Raw genomic sequence first — 21,221 nt, 5'->3', positions numbered from 1 at the left:
ATAAGGATTTGTTCGGTTCTAGCTCACAACACTACTTAAAATGCCTACAATTTAGTTCGTGGAGATTAATTTCTCAGTTAAACGCTTAATCCTGTGCCATGAAGCTTAGAGTTCTCTTGAGTCCTAAGTTGTCCACATTGCTACTATCAGTAGACCTCGTATCAATAAGGTGCATCTTGTAGTGAAGTCTTACACAGATAATGCAACTTATGTTCATTGAAGTTCCTGAAATCAGTAACCACTGATCACTGTGAGTTTTTTTTTTCTTACCTGCCATTTCGCCTTTCCATTTTACTCACTAGTTAGCTAAGAGCGTTTGTTGTATTGGGTTTACATGCTATTATTATTTTTCATTTACTGGAATGATATTCACACAGATATGAAAACAAGTAAACTTCTTAGTACATGATAATTATTTCTCATTTGTATTCCAATATCAAATTCAAAGCACCTATTTTTCACTTCTATTGGGTTCCCAACCAGCAAAGTAGGATTTCCATGGGCTACATACCCAACTCAGGGGACCCAGTGGGTATAGTAGATGCTGCATGATAGATATTGCTAGCTGGTTGAAACAGAGCCTCAGAAGAGACTCAACGACAGGCATTAGGGCGACAAGCTGTTCAAGTGAGACTTTCGATCAAACAAATGATTATAAAAACAAACTTTGTAATTCTTACACCACAAGCAAATGCTTAGCACAAGGTGCAATATCCTTGCGACATTGCTATGTGAGAGATAATTCCTCAATTAAAAGACCTACAAGGTGGAAAGGAGCCCATAGCCTTTTGTGCCTCACAGAACTCATTGATGATTGGAGAAAAGTTCAATAGTTCTCAAGCACTGCAAAATATCCAAGGGTGGATTTTGCAAAACTATTCAAGCATAGTTATTTTTAATTGCAAGTCCAAGGAAACAGAAAGGAATGTGCTGCTGCTTCCATTACACCACATACAACAGTTGTAATACATCCTTAATACTATCAAAATCCACTTTACAGGTAAGGCAGTGGAAAGAATGAAACCCCACTAATTTAAAATCTTACCTTCCCAAAGTTACTATAACCTCATCTAAAGGGATACAAAGAAAAGAAAATCACGCCTTTCACCACTGACGGTAATTTAAAAAGATCAAGAGAGAAAAAAGGGCAAATGATAAAGAACGAGCAGCAGACTAGCAAAGGAACCTGACCAGATCTCTCAACATAAAAATGGTCAGCATCAGTCACAGGTGAACCACGACTATTAATCTCACATTCTCAAAGCAACCTGGAATCTTGTGCAGTTTGGCCATCCTTTAGATATATCTATATATTCACACTCTTTGATCAGGCTGCCCTGCGCCGAATATGTTCTTCCTGAGACCAATAGTAGCCTCCAAATTTCACAGGATCGAAATATGTGTTTTGCTTCTTAAGAGGCTACCATTTACAAGGATTCACTTTCCTGTCTTCAATAATTATTAGTCCAGTTTACCTGTGCTCGTTGTGGCTGTTGATAAACACCGGAAGGTGGGCCCACCATCTCGACAGCACCAGCCACAGTCTGGGACTGCTGGAGTAGCGGATGAACAGCAGCTGCAGCGACAGTTGGGGTGGGGTGGTAAATTCCACTGAGGCCGCCATGGCCAGCTTGTGTGGGTGCCAATGTCATATGCTGTCCTTGTGGAGGCATGGTGTAGAATGAACTGGCCTGAAGACTAGAAATGTCCCTCGCAGCAGCTGCAGGAATCCAGACAGCTGAACCTTCACTCTGCTAGACAGCAAAGATTCAGATAAAACTAAAAGAAATAGAAGCTCCTAAATCTAGGATAATTAAATATTCGGAAATAGCAATCAGAGCATTGCAACTGAATATGCTTCTCACATGTAAGTGAGAGACATATAAACAACCTAAGAAGTAAGAAGGTTGATATCCAAACATTTACATAATAAGTGAGTCCTACTTATGGTGCCCGCTGTGAACAATGCAAGGATGAAAATCCAGGTACCGATGCCAGTCCCAGTTTGATCCTGTTTGGTACAATAGCGGGACAGCCTGGATGGACCGCGATGAACTGGAACAACCATTAACAAAGATAATGAAGAGGAAAAAGATTTTAAAAAAATATTGCTGGACACACAGCCATCCCAAGTGTCGGGACACAACCATCCCGGTGCATCCCAGCCGGAACCAACCACAGGACCATCTGGACATCCCAGTGTGTTTGTGGACAGGTGTCCCGGTGGCATCCCAGGTACTGTTTTCTCGTCTAAGCAGTATCATACCAGTTGAACATGCCGGGAGACACATGAATTCCTGGTTGACAGATTTTTAAGGTTTCTGTTCATCTAAAGTAACAGCCAAAACATAGTATTTTTGCATCAAAAGAGCGAAGAGAACACCATACATCAACTTTGAGAAAAAGGAAGAAAAGGTACCTGCTGCCCGGGCATGTAGACGTTATTTTCCTTGAACTGAGATGCCGTGAGATCCTCATTGCCAGTTGAGTTGCCAATGCTCCCAGCAGGATTAGGAGTGTAGCCAGCTGGACTCGAGCTATATGTTCCATAGCCAGTTGGGATCCCAACAAGGTTTGAATTACCAGTGTTGGTACCAGGCTTGTATTGAGAAATAGAATATTTAACAGGGGTGGCAGCTGCAGAAGCTCCGGGAGGTGGATATACGCTGCCTGTTGGAGGTTGCTGAGGGAATGCAGCGTTGCTTAGAAAATGGTGAAGGGCAGGGGGTGGAACGTAGAATGGGGAGAAATATTGATTATATGGAATATAGTTGGGAGTATAATGTGATATAGGTACACCAGCAGGCTGCCGGAAAACAGGAACTGGCTGCTGGGGAACAGGAACACAACTCTGCATAACCCCAACAGCTTGAGCAGAAAGAGAAGTAGACCCAACTGTTGACAAGACCACAGAGTTCCCACTCTGAAGTCACAATATGTAATAAGTATTCTGGTCAGAAGGCAGATATACAAAGCATATAAAACAAGAAAATCCATACAGAAGGTAAACAGAACACAGTAAATAGGTTGCTGATGGAATTAAAAATGATCAAAGACAAAAAGAAAGGTAGCATCTCCAAATAAAACAAGATACTATCAATTTCTTCCAGATTCAAAACTCTAATAGTTGGCCCCTTTTTTCAGGTTTATTTTCAAAGCAAATTTGAAGGCATAAATTGAGTGCCATAGGTAGAAAACGAAATTTCACTTGAAAACTTAAAAAACAATCTAACAGTAAATCTTGCGATATAGACTAAAATATTTAGCTGCATCCATGGAAACATATATTTCAAGTCACAAAAGGTGAGAAGTCCTAAAATCAGCCCCAAATAGATGAGTAAAACATTCTAGTTATGATTAAATGTAAGCATGACAGCATGTGAAAGAAGAGCATTTTAATTATTTCACTAAAGAAGCAGCAAAACAAAGCAGAGTGCTCGATGTGAACCTCCTGAGCAGCCTGGCCAGTGTGAGCAGGTAGGACTGCAATATTGCCATTATACTTAGCAGTGGCACCAGGTGCAAGAAAAGGAGAGAACCGGCCCTCAGCATCAGCAGTAGGTCGATAGAATTGGGTGTAGTAGCTTGAGGAAGGATCAAAAGGCTGCTGGACCCACAAAAAAGAATATCAGTTTTTCATATTCCTAGAATGGACTACAAACAAAATACAACTGGAATACCATCCTGATTCCTATCTGGACTACTAAAGTTACCAGAGCTAACAATAACGAATGGAACAGCTTGAACAGAAAAAATTGTTTGCAGACACATCCTGTGGTCACTACCCAAGGTTAGTTTACAGAAGCAACTATGCTTGGAGCAATTACCATAAGACTACCAGAATACAGATTGTTAAATATAAAATACAGAATTTGCTCGATCTACAATCCAATAGGCAATTTTCAACGTAAAGTAAGAATAAAGGTCCAGAAAGTTAAAGACTTACCACAAAATTTGGGACGCAAGTAGTATCACGTGCCTGAGACTCGGAGCTTTCAAAGGGTGCTAATTGGCTACCAAGCATTTGCGGCACCAACCCAAGTGCTGAATAACTAGGTGCAGTATGCACAGCTGAGTACTGAGGACCTTCTGGAGCCATAGCAGCTTCTTGTTTGGATTGAACATATTCTGGAGCTGGAGGGACACTGGAGGATATGTCAGCTGCCCTTGTTGAAAAATTTTCTGGCACCTGGGTAGATGACTGGGGACGATCTGGATAGTCCACTTCTTGAGCATCTGGGGATGCATCATGACTGCTGCACTCAAAGAGGGGGGAAAGGTAAATAAGAAAACTTAAAAAGAAAATAAAAGGAATTTATTTGCCATCAAAAAGCAAAAATAAGTACTGCAGGGTATCTTGATGCCAAAACAGCGTACACCAACAAAAGATCGTAATTGGTAGATTTGGGAGGATATCAACTCCCCCATCTCAAAAAGAGAGAGAGAGAGAGTAGCTTTGTACAGGATTTATAAACTGATCAATATAGATCAAACTTGACTATATAGAAGCATCTTAGAATATTTTGACTATGATATATACAAAGCATCAAGGCTAACAGACATTACACCACAGAGATAGAAAAGGTCAAAGCCAACAGACCGTACATCACAGCGAGTTTTGTCGCAGTCACACCATATATAATTTTCAGAAATACATAAGTAACACCAGCATGCAGTATTAAATTACAAATAGAAGAGGCAAACAGAAGACTAAAACATTTTCCAGAAGCATCAGCCTGTAAATTTTATAAATACGCAAGTATAGATTTGTATAAGTAGAACTGCATTAATGCAACAAAATCAATGAAAAAAGTAAAATGGATGTATCTGACCTTGAAGAAGCATCCTCAACATCTTCCTCAATCTCTTGAGATGACTCAGACGGTGGCATAGTGCTCTTGTCACTTGCAGTGCCGTTAGCAGAACCCGTGCTTGGGTTAAAACTGGAATCAAAGCTTCCAAAATTCAAACCATGCCTTTCAAACTCTGGGACTTGAAGATGGTTTGGAATGATGACATGTTGTCTGTCCGATAGCTGCAGCTCATCTAGCCTTTTTTCCAGCTTTAAAGTAGTGTTTTCTGATGCCACTGCACCTGGCACCGGCAGTGACTCAGTAACAGCTTCGACCACAGTTGATACGCCACAAGTAACAGGCGTTCCAGATGCTTGAGCAGGATTTGTGTGTGTTGATTTTGGTTTCCACTCTTTATTAGCAACAACTGCTAAATGAAAAACAAGCATTATCCAGATAATCTTTGAATAACCACCACACTGGACAAATTGTACAATGAAGAGCTAAAACATTTAAATTGCATATTAAATGCAAGCAAAAACTATCTATCAACAAAGTGATGGCATATCATACGTACTAGAAAATAATCGAAGCATATGCCAAAATCAAATACATAGTTACACTTGCTGAATCTTTAATGGAATTGTTGTTTAAAATTATAAAAATTTGCTCAATCCACCAACAGAGCTATCAACTTGAAGTTGTGCTCTTTTCTTTGATGAACTTTAAATTGTGCTCTTTAGTGACCCCATTTTGATAAGGAAAAGGCTTTGAAACAATCATTACAGTCAGATGAAATCCACAAATTCCGATTGAAAGATAATACAGAATGTAAAATACCTAGACAAAATATTCTAGGTGTCATAAAGCATTAGAAATGTCCACACTGACCAAGTCAATGGGCATGAACAATTTGCCAAGGATCAAGACCTTCGAAAATCCCACTTTTCAATCTGTTTGCTGTGAGGTGGTCAAGGTTTGTGCTATTTGAGTTAATGGTTCATTTCAATTTTCAAATGACAGCCTTTCCAAATTCTTATAGGGCTTACGATCGCAAAGTTTAATCTGATTTGTGTGACTTCAGTTATAAAATGATACAAGCCCAATACATTCTTGCTATGATGTTTTGCTTTGATGGATAAAATAAGTGACACACGTTTGGCTACCCTTATTATTAGAAGAGTGGGTGTTGCCTTGACCAGCGAATAAATCCCAAACCAACCCAATAATAACCAAGTAAGCTAAGACATTTAGCTGGAATATCAGGTTCGAGTATTAGTGTCTTGACCCAATGGATCATAAGTATCAAGGATTAAAGTATCATACATAATGCCCCTGCCATATCACTAAGCCAATATCAAGTGTGCAAAGGCATAGAAAAGTACACTATTAGAAAGATATGCAATTGGTACGCTGAGATGCACCATAAATTTATTTTGTAACTAGGCCAATTTGTAATTTTCAAAGAAACAAAAATATAGTGTTACTGAATGATATGATACCATATACACCAATAGAGTCAATATCACAAGCATGAAATGTCAAGAAGCTCTGCCTTGTGGCCTCCCATTTCCAAAGTCATAATATTTGTTCTATCAAAAGAGGCTAAGCCTCCAAAAGGAAGATATCCCATTACCATAGAATGATGGTGCTAGGCATGCAAAAGAGACCTGACTTGAAACATAACTAATTCTAAAAATGAACAAAAATCATATCCTGAAGAAGCATAAATTAGCGTACAATGGGAAGTTATTTAGGGTCTCTAGTTGGATGTTTTTAGATTATCATTATTTATATACACGTTTTCTTGATGGGTGTGGCAACCTAAATCGGTGAGTAGTGATTAGGGGTGAAATGCGACTCAAAACCAGAGCTAGCTAGTTTTCCTCAAAATGCATTGAGGTGCAGCAGTTGACTGGACATCTAGGGATAAAGCGCTATTTCGATGCAAGCCGCAAGAGCGGTACAAAATCAAGGCAAACTCTGAATACTAGAAATGACCCCAAAATAACAAGGGTCAAGTCGGCCAGTGAGATGATGGGGGATAAGCTTCATCATCGAGAGGAAAACAGCTCGGATCACCAACTAAGGCTCCTAAATGACCACTTAATGATGGAGGAGTTAGGAGTGCAGGACAGCCAGGAGGTTTGCCTAGAAGCAGCCACCTTGACAGAGTGCATAATAGCTTACTGATCGACCATAACACGGCCCTTCTATTCATTTCCTAAGAACTTGCTCCGCATTTCCCTTTTACTGAACAATCAAAGATGCATCTATTGACCATTTGATCTTAAATACAAGCAAAGCAAGAAAGCATACTTCTAATCACTCCATAATCCTTCAATGTTAATCTTGCTGTTATGCCCATCAAGAAGATATGGCAACCATCCAGGTACACCAATCTCAATGGCCTAGAACCTAATCCACATTCCACGTCGCTAGATTTATCCATTAAACACCTTCCATTTCTTTAAGAAACCACCCATCCTCTTCATCCCGTCAACTTGAGCATCACTTTGACTCACAACAGCTGATGCACTATCTACATCATCGAGACAAGTTGTTTCGACTAAAGTCATCTGCCTAAACCCACGAATGAGCACAAGTCATAGAATCTGACTTCATGGCAGGGCAAAGTATGCATCAAGCCCTTCTTTGTAATTGACAATAGCCCCAACCTAACCCAACCCACTGTCACCCCTCCACAAAACCATCTCCAATTCCACCATTGTAGAAAACATGAATGTATGCATGTGTTCCTGCGCATGCACACGTGCATGCATGCGTATGAATTTTCCTTTGTTCGCTCTTTTTTATATATCAGAAAAGGGAACCCCTCCGGTTATCCAAAGATGAGTTAGTATCAAAGAAGTTAATAACAGGGTTCATAGATTATTATTTTTGTTTCCTGATCCTCAAGGTTAACAAAGCACTTTTGCTAGAAAGTCGTCTGGTTCGATATTACTTGGAGAAATCAATTGCACAACATTATGATGGACTAAAAAGTTTAGAAGCACAGACAACAACAACATCAAAGCCATCAAGTGTTGAAGTTTATACAAGAGAAAAGAAGGAGGAGGATGACAATTGTCTAATGTTAATTACATCCAAAGATATCGTTCAGATGAAATCTGAAAGCAGATGAAAGCATTAAAAGACACACCACAGTAGGTATTCATCTCTAAGCACCAGTCACAAAGGCCACAGTATAGTTGATAACCTTGACAACCAATCTCTACTTAACGAAAGCAAATGACGCACAGAGCAATTTTTTGTGCACTGAGCCCTCAATATATTAATTTTGATCATGTTAGAAGTCTTTATGTCTAAGGTCCTATATGAGGCTTCTTGTTGCCAAGAGTTTCTGAAGGTTTAAGTTTTAATCACCATATTTTTCAAACAATTTGAATCTTAGTGAACCAAAAATTGGAACCCATTAGTATATTTCAACATTGTCAAAAAATACATTATTTAAGGCAACTCAATCACATATGACATTGTAGACGTTATTCGTTGGCAAAAGAATAAGAAACTACAATTCGTTTTGCTTCTAGGAAGAGGCACTTCTGCTATCCTGCATCGCAGGCAAGGAAATGTATATTTACTCTCAGTCTTGGCTATTTGATGGCAAATCAGTCTTCTACCCAAAATTAACTTGCCTATGAAATAGGAAACAATTAATAAATTCAAACTGGATGTTGCAATCAATTGTAAATTTTTCTAGATTTATGGTGGGCTGAATATTAACACATAATGCTGCCTGTGTATAGATGGAATAGCTATTGTTGGTTTCATTTGTAACATACAGGCTTGCCTGGTTCCTCTTAAATAAATATATATGGGTGCTTCATCTATATGTGCAATCTAGTCCATGCATGAACAGATTAGTTTTTAAAATTTATTTCATTGAAAAACCAATATTGGTAAGTACTTGAAGTCTCCGACTGGTTCATTTGTATATTGAAGAGATCTGTTGGATGGATGACAGATCTTGTAGCAATGTTCCACTTCTCTACAAGGAACTCTATACTTCATATGGCCTTTCCTAGAATACGAGACTAAGTTACTTCATTGATAATTGATTTGGCAATCGTCTAATCTTTTTTCTTGATACTACTATTCTTTCATTATTTCCTTGTCAAAAACGGTATATTGATATGAGCTGTTGTAATTGCACCAACGATGATGCTTATGCTCGCATCTTTGTTAAAATAAAATAGGCCATTGCCTTGTGGTATTAATAGAGTTACTGGCCTCTTACATTTAGTGGGGTTCTAAATTCGGGTCATTGGCTATATTACAGATTTTTGTGATTTTGCATTCAGATTTTCCTATCTATCATTTTCCCTTTCAATGAACTTAAACAGTTAAAAAACTACTCTAACTCATCATACCAGAATGACAATATGTGTTGAGTCCTGTAAAACTAGTTCAGATAACATAGAGAACTCAATATCACCTAAATATAACCTTGCAGCTGTTATTTCACAATGCAAAAAAATTCAAGATAAGGCATCCATACAATGAATAGTGTAAGGGGTTGCTGTTAATCACCAAATCTAATAATTTTAATGTAATAGCTTAATTTATGTTGGATTTTAACAAAGAATGTCAGATGCATTTAGTTTGTAATTCGGAAAGCTTAATAATTTTATGAAAGATGCATGCATAAATAAATGATTTTAAAAAGTAAACCTGCCGCTATCATGTTCTGAAATTTGTATCTGTAAGCAAATCTACTATCCTGACAAGCACAAAATTACCTGAGCAGCAATAATTCTTTTCCACCAATACAGATTGTCAAATTTAACTTATAGGAAGTCATGCATTATATACTTTGATCAACATTGACTGTTTGGACCAGAAGCAGCAAATTTGACCTACTAGGCAAATGCACCACCTTTATGTGGGTGATAAGATTCTAAGTGCCCACAAAACACAGAAAATAATGAGAGGTAATGGGTTAAATTAATTAAAAAAATATGTAAATAAGCATTACTGAATCCAATCAGCTAAACACTGATGTGAAATTATTGTATTTGAAAATATAGCATGCACGCATGCACCCTGCTCACCTATATTTAAATAAACTAATTATAAGTTATTAAATACAAAAATCAGAGAATACCAATTTTCAACAACTGGATCTAACTTGATCCCTTGAATAATTATATAATACTAGATATTAAATGTTTATATGCCCTAAAAATCTAGAATTAGGAAACAACCAAGGTTTAGCTCCAAAATAGGCTTGGCAAGTTCATAAATAACATGTTGTTAGGTATAATCCACAGCCAAGAAGATGCCAGCCCCAACATATTGGACTATAATGACAACAGAGAGCGGTTAGTACAAAGATTAGAAGAATTGAGCTCATTATTAACATGTTATGGTAACAAACAAACATATGGTATATGCATGAAGTGAAGGCCCATGGTTGCAGGACAGTACGATAGAAAAACACATAATAAACCAAAACCTATTATCTAATGTGGAAAAAAGTGGACGTTGCTATACACAAGTGCAAAGAGATGGCAGCACAAATGTGTTAGGACCATGGATATAATACCTTTCTGTGAATCAGTTAGCTGTTGTGATCTGCTGTTGTAAGTAGAAGACAGTCTGCTGCCTGGAGGACCAGAGAGAGATGAAGATGCAGCATGTGATGTATCTGAGAGTTGGTTCACTCGAGATCCTTGTGATCTAATTTGCACCCGGCCATGTACTGAAGAACGACTAATTGCAGAAGGACTTTTTCCTCCTACAGATGACAAGTCAGGTCCAGATATATCACGAGATGCAGCCTTGTTTGTCGCTTCCACAACAGTCCACTGACTTCCAACCACACGTTTGATGGTACCCACTTCACCTGGGTTACAGGGATCAAGAGATGGCATTAGCACAGGGTCTGATGATGAAGCATATACCCCAGATACAGTTGCTGCCTTGGATGGCACAGATTGGCTTGCACCTGGTACAAATTGTCCAGATGCAGAACTGGTTTTTACATCATCGGAGATCAATGAGGTTTTCCCTGTCTTATTGGTTCCAGTAGCAGAACTTTCTTCCTTGGAAGCAATCTGACTGACACCAGATACTTGCAACGAACATTCCTGAGATGAAATAGGGTGATCCACATTGCCGGGACCATTGGCCAGGCCAGGTATAGAGCTGAAAAGTGTTTAGTATGAAACATATATATATACACACACAAGGATGCCGACATATAGAATATGCAGAAAAACATGAGCATCTTTTTCATATTTAACTCCATCAGAAAAAATAAAAAAAAACAAATGAACTGAACAATTATTTCTTAAAAAATGTAAGAAGGTAAAGAAGCCAATCAAAAATAGACGATATCATGGTATTTAAGGCAGTGAAGCACTAAAATTATAACCAAGGGAAAAAGAACCGATATCTACAATGTGTTTTGCATATGTGCAGTCGAAAGGAATAAATATCGTTATAAATTAAACCAATTATGAATACTACAAAAATTCATTAGGAATACTAATATCATGGTAATTAAGTCGGCGAAACACTAAAATTATAAACAGTGGAAAAAACTTATACATACAATTTATTTTGCACATGTGCAATCCGGTGGAATAATCATCTGTAAAATTTGTCCCTAAATGCCTAGACTCACAAACTAACCATTTTTTGAATAGGTGATGACATCCTTGCCAACCCATCAAGATGATATCAGGACTGAACACAAACTAGTACCCACAGATGCCAAGCACATGCCATTCAAGAAAATAGGAGATAGAAGAAACAATAAAGAGGTGTTTCCGGACTCTACAGATCTCTCTCTCTAATAGTGTCTGCTCTCTATCTCTCATTGACAGTAAGCAGGTCCTGCAGGATATTAAATTCAAATGCTGGTGCTAATTCTTCTGAAGTCTCTCTTTAATGCTTTCCTTTCTTACGTGGGAAACTTAAAATGTACTTATACTTGTTTCACTGGCTTGTAGTCCTGCTTCAGCGTGTCCCAACTCTAGCCATTCTTTTTACAATTATAGTATATATTATAGAAGATCTATGGCAGTTCTTCTCAAGGAAGGGAAAATTAAAGTATGTCAAACAAGCATGGTTTACATGTATTGACAAATAATTAACTGATAACAGTAACATGAACAAATTAGACATTGCCCTCGTGTAAAAAGGCCTTAAGGCCCTTAACTTTGTGTCGAAGAACTTTAACAAAAGATGGACATCCTAAGAAAAAATCAGATTAAAGATATGATAGGATTCAAAAATATCTGCATTTGTTATGTATAAGCAGCAGGATCCCAAAGCAATGTAGGATTCAAAAGCAACTTGCAGATAGTTGACTACTAAACATGACGCTTGTTGGATGATTATAACTGTTCTGAATTCTGATGATTAAGAAACTAAAGAAGGTGAACAGCAAGATAAGAATTCAGACTGCATTTACATCAGTTTACGGCAGCTTTGATTTGTAATCCATGATAACACTCTACTTGTAGCTTAACCATAGTAATTATAATAAGATAATATATCCTTCAATTTATAAACAAAAAAAATCAAAAGAGAGGAAGGAAGCCAATGCATGCTACTTCTAGAACCAGGATATATGACAAATTAATATCGTTGCATCACCTATTAAAACATCATAGAAGTTTGCAAGGACATCAGAATAGTATAAGCAGCTCACTTATCAATACTTTCATGATTAATCAAGAACGACACAAACAGCTAAAAGCAATACATATCTGCAATACCAATAAATGGTGGTGTTCTACAGCACATGTGTAATTTATCATGCATAAATGAAGTGCATCAAAAAGCTGGCATTAATTTCATCAACACAAACCAAAATCAACAAATCACATTCCAGTATTAGAATTATAGTTTGTTATAGGGATAAAGTATGCGCCGAACTAACAACAAACCAAATTAGATACCTTGATATGGAGATTAAAGATTTGTTCTCAGTATCAGGATTAACAGATGAAAAAGATTTATTGGCTCCCTCTGTGCCTTGATTTACTCCGTTCTCCTTTCCAGAAGTAACATTCCTTTCCCCAACAATATCTACAAGGATGTAAGCAATATGTATGGTAATATCCAACAACGAAAATGATAAAGTACCAATCTTGCATGTAAAATTACTTAACATTTGTTCTTTATAATGCATAATATACCTATGGAAACACAATAATGCATATGCTATGTAAGGACAGATCCCAATACACCAAATAAGATTTGTAAAAATTACAATGCAAGATAGAAAACGTAAGATAAATAAACAGCATGATATAGTTAACGCAATTAGAATAAAATTACAAAAAGAAAAAAAATGAAGGAAACATGATGCATGGTGTGAAAATGGAGCTTTCATAGATGATGAACAGAGACTTTCAGATCTCATAAACATGTTCATGGTGGTGCCAGTCTCAGATCATTCAATTGAACAAGAATCAGCAGCAGCCATGAATATCCTAAAAGGCAACAATAAAAAGTTCTTAATAAACACCCATTTAGTGGACCCCACACTGTCCATCATGATAAGCATAACAAGCAAACTGAAACTAAAATGAGTAAATTCACCAAGACATGACTTATAAGAGCAATGGACTGTCAAAAAGAGCCATCTGCATGGCCAGGTGAACCTCAAGCTTCATATTATAGAAGTAGGCACATACCATTAGATGCATAGCGTGAAGAATAGTTTCCCCGACCACTCCTACCTCCTCGCCCCTGCACTCCTGGCCTCCACCTAGAATCAGCAGGCTCTCTGATGTTCTGTAAAGAATTGTGAAGCAAAATATTTTAAATACAGTGCACACAATTAATATATCAAAATAGTTTGTAACTGGATACATTATAACACCTGAGGCATGAGTATTTAGAATTCTGACCAAATTAACCAAATGAAATGATAATCAAAGTGTTGAAAATCAAACAAGTTTAGTTGAAAAGAGGTGTTAATTGAAATGAAAAAAAAATGAGGTCTGAAAATCATGGCAATAAAATAAATAGAATTGCTCAACCTTTCCTTCAGGAAGTTGTGAAACACAAGAAATATGTACATTTTTGCATACTTAATCCTATAAGGTCAGGATCATGTAATCAAAAGCTGATAAATTGAGGATGATTTAGTAAAAAGCTAGTTTCTACATACTCAACACTGCACCTTTAGGATCATTCTATTACAGATTCTTTACAAAAATATCCATTTTATCTATTGAGAAATCCAAAAAGCAAGACACAATATCCAACTTAGTAGACCTCAACTTACAAATCTTAGAATTTCAAGCCAATATCTGGATCACATCAACATTGTCATTGAGGAAAAGAATAATGCTCAAATCAAGGCAATGGAAAAAAGCAGGAACAGCACATATAGGCATATGAGGCAAGGTCATATTTAAAGGACCAGACAGGTAGTAGAATTGAGGAATTGCCCAAAGTATATTTTTTATGTTGAAATGGGAAACGAATTAATATGGGATATCAGTTTTCAGGTTGTGTTTTATTTCATGATCTGGACTGATTTTATTTATTGGGCACTATTGATGCATGCAGACATTTGAAAGAGAAATTGACATCCAAAGTTATCCACAGAATTATTGCGATGTTATAGGAGCAAGTATATCTGTACTATTTTAATAGACAATGCAGCACATGTATGAAGACTACAGAAAAATGTCATCCTTATTTATAGAAATATCATGTTAAATGAAATGGCATTGACCTTGCAATCTTATTCTTGGAATTTAGAATAGATTTTAAAGGCTTTAGACAAACCTGATAAAAACAGAAACTGAAAACTTCTACCATGAAAACTCACTTAGTCAGCAGCCCCTAATGGGAATGAAAAGAAATTATGGAATTGAATGCAAAAAAAATAACAATGATATACCTCTTTTCTCTTATCACGCTTCCTTTTTACCTCGTGAAAGGTATCTGTAAAAAAAAAAAACACTCGTTACGACCTAATTATACCAAATTTTGAGTGGCACGCAGGCACAGACCCACACACACACAGATATGCCCAAAAAAAAAAAATATGTACATATTACTATGTGTAGAGTGACACAGAGAGAGTGGACACACACACACACATACAGATTCGCGAAAAAATATAAGTACATATAACTTTGTGTGTAGAATGACACAGAGAAAGCAGAGGGGGGAGGGGAGGGAATAAAACACATGATTACCCACACATGCACACACAATACCAAAAGGCCCTTACACACACGGAGAGAGATATGCAAAAAATAAGTACATATAAATATGTGTGTAGAGTGACACACAGAGATCAGGGTTGGGGGGATAAAACACATGATTAGCCACACATGCACCCACAATCCTAAAAAGGTCCCTTATAGAGAACATCAACTGACTGTATTCAGAGAACTAAAAGCAACACAGTAAAATTGTGCAAAACAAAGAACGGAAGAGGAGGGACCTAGCAAAAGAGGTGCCTATCCATTACCAATTAGCTAACTTCATCTATTCCAATATGACGTTTTCATGACCTGAGTTGAATAGCAAATCTCAAAGAGCTGACTCCCTATTAGATAATCTAAAATCTAATATATTTGACATGACAGTACTTTGTTCATAACCAGTTGTGGACAGCAGAAACACTCCCTCAGGGTAGTCCAAGCACTACCAAATCCACAATTCAACGAAGTAGCCCAGCATCTTCAACCAATTCAAATCTATCACGAAGTCAGTCATGGTATACAAAACAGGCATCGTTTGATCAGAGCCATCAAGCCATTTGCGTATGCGTGACAAAGCCCCACTGGTAACACATTCCATGGCATGAGAGTTAACAGATCTGCCTTTAAAAACAGCTCATGACAAACAACTCTAGATTGTCACTGATGTTAACAAGAAAGATGAAGATAAAAATGTATAATAAACTAAACAAAGATGAAGATGGGGTGGCCAACTCAAACTACCCGATAACCCAACTCCGACTTCCACCAAACAAAAAAAAAGTCTCACTTTTCTACCCAGGCCACTAAGATCAGCCACAATCCTGTCAATATATCAACCTACCAAGATAAGCCGATAAATTGTCCGCAACAAAATCCCCAAATCTCCTTCTGAAAACTCAAAAATAAACAATAAAAACGTAAGAAGAGAGAGAGAGAGAGAGAGAGAGAGAGAGAGAAGGTACTGCAACCCAAAAAGTCAGCAGGATTCGCCTCCAATCATGCAACGATTGGCATCTCCCATCAAAACAACAGACGCCCGCATCGAAACCGAACACGAAAAACCGAAGATTCGAGCAAAGAAAAGAAGAGCAGAGACCAAAGCAACCCTAAATAGAGGACTTTGGGGTTGGGGAAGTGGAAGAATATGGGGACCTTGGAGGAGGAGCCTCTGGGCGGTCTCGTTGGGATCCATGGCGCACTCTTTAAGCATTGCGTACACCTCCTCGTCGCTGTGGTTGCCGGCGATCTCCTTGATGTTCTGGATCGTCTTCCGGACGTTGGAGGGGATCGAAACCCTAAAGCCGCCGCTCATCTTGGGAGGCGCAGAGAGGGAGAGAGGACGACGAGGGAGAGGAGAAGAGGAAGTCCTTAGCGAATCGGGAGGAGAAAAGGAGATAGTTTTGGGGGTTTTTCTTTCGGAGAAAGGGGGTGAGAGAGCAAAAGGGAGGACTTGAGACAATAACACCTCACTGTTCTCTCCTTCCCTGGGAACAAAAAAGTGTGCTCTGCGGCATGGTAGCGAAGGGGAAAGAGGGATTATTTAGGCTTTTCCATTTATTTGCTGGTGTAATTCGGAGAGGGACGCAGTATAACGTTGACAAGTGGCCTTCCCTCCCAACCACAGCTTTTCTAGGTATTCCCGAGACGATTCAGCTACCAAAAAATAAATTCTTGACACAATAATAATAATAATAAATAATATGCACTAAAAAGTGAATGAAAAATTATTAAAAGTAGCTTGTGTTAATTAAATAACTATGTTAAGTTAATAGCTAGTTTGGCATTAATTTTTTATTCTTTATTAAAAGTATTTTCTCTTAGTTTGGCATTAATTTTAGTTTTATTAAATAACTATGTTAAGTGAATGAAAAATTATTAAAAGTAACTTGTTAAATATTTCTACTTATAATATTAAAATTATTGTTCCCTGAAACTAAGAGCTACTTTGGCATTAATTTTATTTTTTATTATTTCTTTTTAAAAAATACAATCATAGGATTTGAGGCAAAAGAAATATATTGTGTGCTATTATTTCTATTTATTTTTTAAAATATATATTTTTTAAAAAATAATAGTAAACAATTTTTATGTTCATAATTTTTAAAAATAAAAAACCTATATTTTACTATTACTACCAATGCCACCTCCGTCGTCGTCGCCACTCGCCATTGTCTCTGGCATCGCCTCCATCACTTGCATTATCGTTATTATCATCTCCAACACCTCTATCATCATCATCATCGTCACCACTCTCATAATCTTTGCCACCATAGCCTCAACTGTACCACCACTACTATCATTGTCACTGTCACTACTATTGTCTCCACCATCTCCACCACCACCTACATTACGTACCATTATCATGTTCATATTTTTAAAAATAATTTGACTATACCAAACTTATGAATGTTAAAAAAATAAAAATAAAAACTTGTATTTTTTTGAAATAAAAAATAAAAGTGATGCCAAAATGGAATCTGAAATTATTTTTTCTCAAAAAAAAACACACACACTAAACATTGAGAGAAAGAATTAATTTACGTCAAAATGTACTTATGTGCACAAAATACATTTATAAAAAATCATTACATGATTTCTTCCACCAGAATTATGCAACTTGTTTGGTAGAGTAAAATATACAGTAGCAACTTTTTAACTTTAATACCTTTCAATTTATCTTGCGTATTGTTATACGCAAGATAACATCCAGTATCTATTAATGACTAAAGGCCTTCGTTTTCTTTCTTTTGTTTCCCTTTTTCTTCTGACTGTAAGCACATAAAAATCCATACACAATAACATTGTCATATGTGCCAATAAAGTCTGTTGATCCCCAAAGCAGCATCCATGGGGCCATTGCAAGATGAACTTTTTTCCAAGTGCTGCTGGTCCCCTTTTTTTTCATATCCAAGAAAAATTCCCACTTATTAGATTTGCAGATTCTAAATTTATGCCTTTTTATGGGCAACTGCATGCTCAACTCCCTCTGTCTAATGTTTTATGCATAGCCTGCTAATGGTGGACTTAGACGAAAGGAAGAATATTCTTTTATATATATATATATAAGATAGACCGATGATCCAATTTTAATAATGAATACATTCAAAAAAATCAAAAAATAAAATATGATAGAAAGAAAGTATGGTAGTCTCGTATCTGTCTCACATACACCCTTCAAAATATTATTCTTGCACATCACCATCTTTACTTGTTATTCATGCCATCTCTTCTTATGTTTAGTTTTGATCATTAATTGGATATCTTGCAATCTTAAATGATGAAAATTTTTCACTTACTAATGTCTTGATGCAGTTTTCTCGCAAAAAAAAAACAGCACATGATATCACATTTCTCTATGGCTGTTGGGATTTAGTGGTGATTGTGGAATATAATACATTGCGTGATTAGTTTCCACCTCGCACCTTTTCTGCATGCTTTTTTTTTTTATGATGGTGGTTTTTCCATTCGATAGATCAAACGGTCGACTGCAATCGATGGGCGCTTTTGGTTTTAATAATTGAAATGACATCTAAGTAGATAAAAGGTAAAGCCCTTCAGAGTAATGATGGGTTAAAAGCTAAATGGGTCAATCGACTGATACTCGTCCTTGGTTCGTTTTTTAACTTGTCTTGTACCACCGTGGGATCGTTGTGCGGGTCCAGCAAACGAAACAAAATAACAGAAGGCAAAAGGAGCCAATCTACATATGTATCCATAAGGATTGACATGTGATTTGAAAGGGAAAATTCTCGTTTAGCCCGTACATGAGACGATATAGACAGCAGACCCCAACGATGTCATGTAGCATAACCAGGGAAATGCATGGTTGCAATGATTTCATCGTACCCATAGAAGAATGACAATGGAGCGATGTTGTTACTCGCTATTATACATAGAAACATACATGCATGCATATATATATATATATATATGTATGTATATATATATATATATATATATATATATATATATATGTATGTATATATATATATCTATATATATATATATATATATATATATATGTATGTATATATATATATATATATATATATATATATGTATGTATATATATATATATATATATATATATATATGTATATATATATGTATGTATATATGTATGTATATATATATATGTATGTATATATATATATGTATATGTATATATTGTTAATTATAAAAATAATAACATGCTAAGATTTAGAATCACAATAATACAATATTCAATTTTAAGAGATATACCCGCGGAAGACATATTGAATACGATTCTTCAATTACCTGAAATAATAGCGGCTGGATCTTCCCTTCTTTGCTCCTCACCAAAGATAGCCGTCAATGGGGCAAGCTATCAACCATATGGAGAGAAAAGGGGACCTAGCCTTTATATAGGAAATATAAGGGAGCCTTTCCATTAAAGGCTCCAAAACCCTAATTGGATTTTCTGGCCTACATACCAAAATTACCACAATAAATAGAACTCAATCTTATACATCCAAGGTGCACAAAGCCCATAAACAAAATGATCACACATCATATTGGGCTTAACCATAGTACCATACTGAGCCATACGTCTAACCCGTTTTATAAAATAAAAATACGCAATCAGTGTAAGCCCATATTTTAAAATTATTCTAACATGTATGTATGTATGTATGTATGTATACACACCAGCTTTCATCTCTTCAATTAGCAATACAAAATATATTCTGATGAGAACAAGCAATGGGGTCTATTATTTGATTGGCTTTTGTTGAATTTATAGACAAGATTGACCGTAGTGAAGTATATGGATTAGGACCAGATGTCATATATTTTTTCTTTGCTGACGATATAATCAGCAATTAAGATGTTGATAACAATGCAATAAAAGTGGATGAGCAAAATCCCATATGATAGAATATTGAGCATCATTGAGTGAGACTATGGAATGGCCAGCTTCATCTCTTTGATCCCAATCGTTATTTGGGTAGGATACATCATAAGAATGTGAGAGTACCTACTAAATAAAAAAGTTGTGTAATAAAAAAAAGACGTTATCCATGAATGTCGGTGGATCAAAGATAGTTTTGATAAAAAAAGAATCTAATTTTTAATCGATAGAAAAATAGATAATGTCTCTCATTATTTTTTTCTCTCCATAAAATATGAGAATTTTATTTCCACGAAAATGCTACTTTTCTATCTCTCTTTTGAAAACTTCAACTAAATAAAAAGGATATTTTTTTGTTTCTTAGTTGAACACACTTTCTACCCTCCTATTACCCTAAGGGCTCGTTTGGTTTGCGGAAAAAGAAAGGGGAAAAGTGTGGTCAATGGAAAAGTAATGAGATGCCTCTTGTTTGGTTGGAGTTTTCAAAGGAGAGAGAAGGGAAAGTTGTATTCCCATGGGAATATGATTCCCACATTTTGGGCTCGTTTGGTTCGCGGGAAGTATTTTCCCTCCTAGGAATATGATTCCTGGGAATCAGATTCCTAGGAAGAGGATACCTAGGAAAGTACTTTTGGCATGTTTGGTTAACCATGGGAAAGTGACAAATTTCCAAAGTGCTTATGTTTGGTTAACCATCCATTTTCCTAGGAAAGTTGTGTATAATTCCTATTATGCCCTTAATAAAAATTAGGTCTTTAATGCCTCTTTAATGCTTCTTTAATGCTGAAGGGTCTTTTTGGGAAAAAATAAAAAAGAAGTGATTCCCACCTCATGGGAAAGTAACTTTCCCATGTTTCTCATGGGAAAGACTTTCCCATGAAATGTGGGAATCATATTCCCATGGGAATACAACTTTCCCATCTCTCTCCTTTGAAAACTCCAACCAAACAAGAGGCATTTCATTACTTTCCCGTTGACCACACTTTCCCCCCTCCTTTTCCTGCGAACCAAACGAGCCCTTTATGGAAAAGTCTTTCCTATGAGAAACATGAGAAAGTAACTTTCCCATGCCATGAGGCGGGAATCACTCCATTTTTACTTTTTTCCAAAAAGTCTCTTCAGCATTAAAGAAGCATTAAAGAGGCATTAAAAACCTAATTTTTATTAAGGGCATAATAGGAATTATACATAACTTTCCTAGGAAAGTGGATGGCCAACCAAACATAAGCACTTTGAAAATTTGTCACTAACCCATGGTCAACCAAATATGCCAAAAGTACTTTTCTAGGCATTCTCTTCCTAGGAATTTGTTTTCAGGGAATCATATTCCTAAAAAGGAAAATGCTTCCT

At 36.6% G+C, this 21,221-nt stretch overlaps 1 protein-coding gene across 10 annotated transcripts; it reads right to left on the bottom strand.

The window, feature by feature from the left end:
- Positions 1–878: 878 nt before the first annotated feature.
- Positions 879–16,544, bottom strand: LOC103702379 (GBF-interacting protein 1-like). Of its 10 annotated transcripts, none has more exons than XM_008784795.4 (11): positions 16,154–16,544; positions 14,689–14,732; positions 13,469–13,568; positions 12,728–12,857; positions 10,765–10,964; positions 10,363–10,662; positions 4,833–5,223; positions 3,947–4,256; positions 3,449–3,607; positions 2,420–2,923; positions 879–1,754 (listed from the first exon to the last, which is right to left on the bottom strand). In XM_008784795.4, exons 1-11 carry the CDS (start codon positions 16,311–16,313, stop codon positions 1,452–1,454), a joined length of 2,601 nt encoding a protein of 866 aa, XP_008783017.2. In that variant the 5' UTR covers positions 16,314–16,544; the 3' UTR covers positions 879–1,451. The 10 variants fall into 10 exon arrangements, with proteins under 10 accessions (XP_008783017.2, XP_008783018.2, XP_008783009.2 ...); XM_008784796.4 differs by having other exon boundaries at positions 4,833–5,220; positions 16,154–16,542; XM_008784787.4 differs by having other exon boundaries at positions 10,363–10,964.
- Between the last annotated feature and the right edge of the window lie 4,677 nt (positions 16,545–21,221).

Source organism: Phoenix dactylifera, chromosome 7, assembly GCF_009389715.1.
Source record: "Phoenix dactylifera cultivar Barhee BC4 chromosome 7, palm_55x_up_171113_PBpolish2nd_filt_p, whole genome shotgun sequence".
Lineage (NCBI taxonomy): Eukaryota > Viridiplantae > Streptophyta > Magnoliopsida > Arecales > Arecaceae > Phoenix > Phoenix dactylifera.
The sequence above is the reverse complement of the archived record's forward strand: the minus strand, read 5'-3'. Positions and strand labels throughout refer to the sequence as shown.

Coding starts and splice junctions, on each gene's coding strand:
- LOC103702379 (XM_008784787.4), bottom strand. CDS start 16,313: ATGAGCGGCGGCTTTAGGGTTTCGATCCCCTCCAACGTCCGGAAGACG. Junction 13,569..14,688: donor AGCGTGATAAGAGAAAAGAG/GTATATCATTGT, acceptor AATTCTTTACAG/AACATCAGAGAGCCTGCTGA. Junction 2,924..3,448: donor CTGGCCAGGCTGCTCAGGAG/GTTCACATCGAG, acceptor TTGTGACTTCAG/AGTGGGAACTCTGTGGTCTT.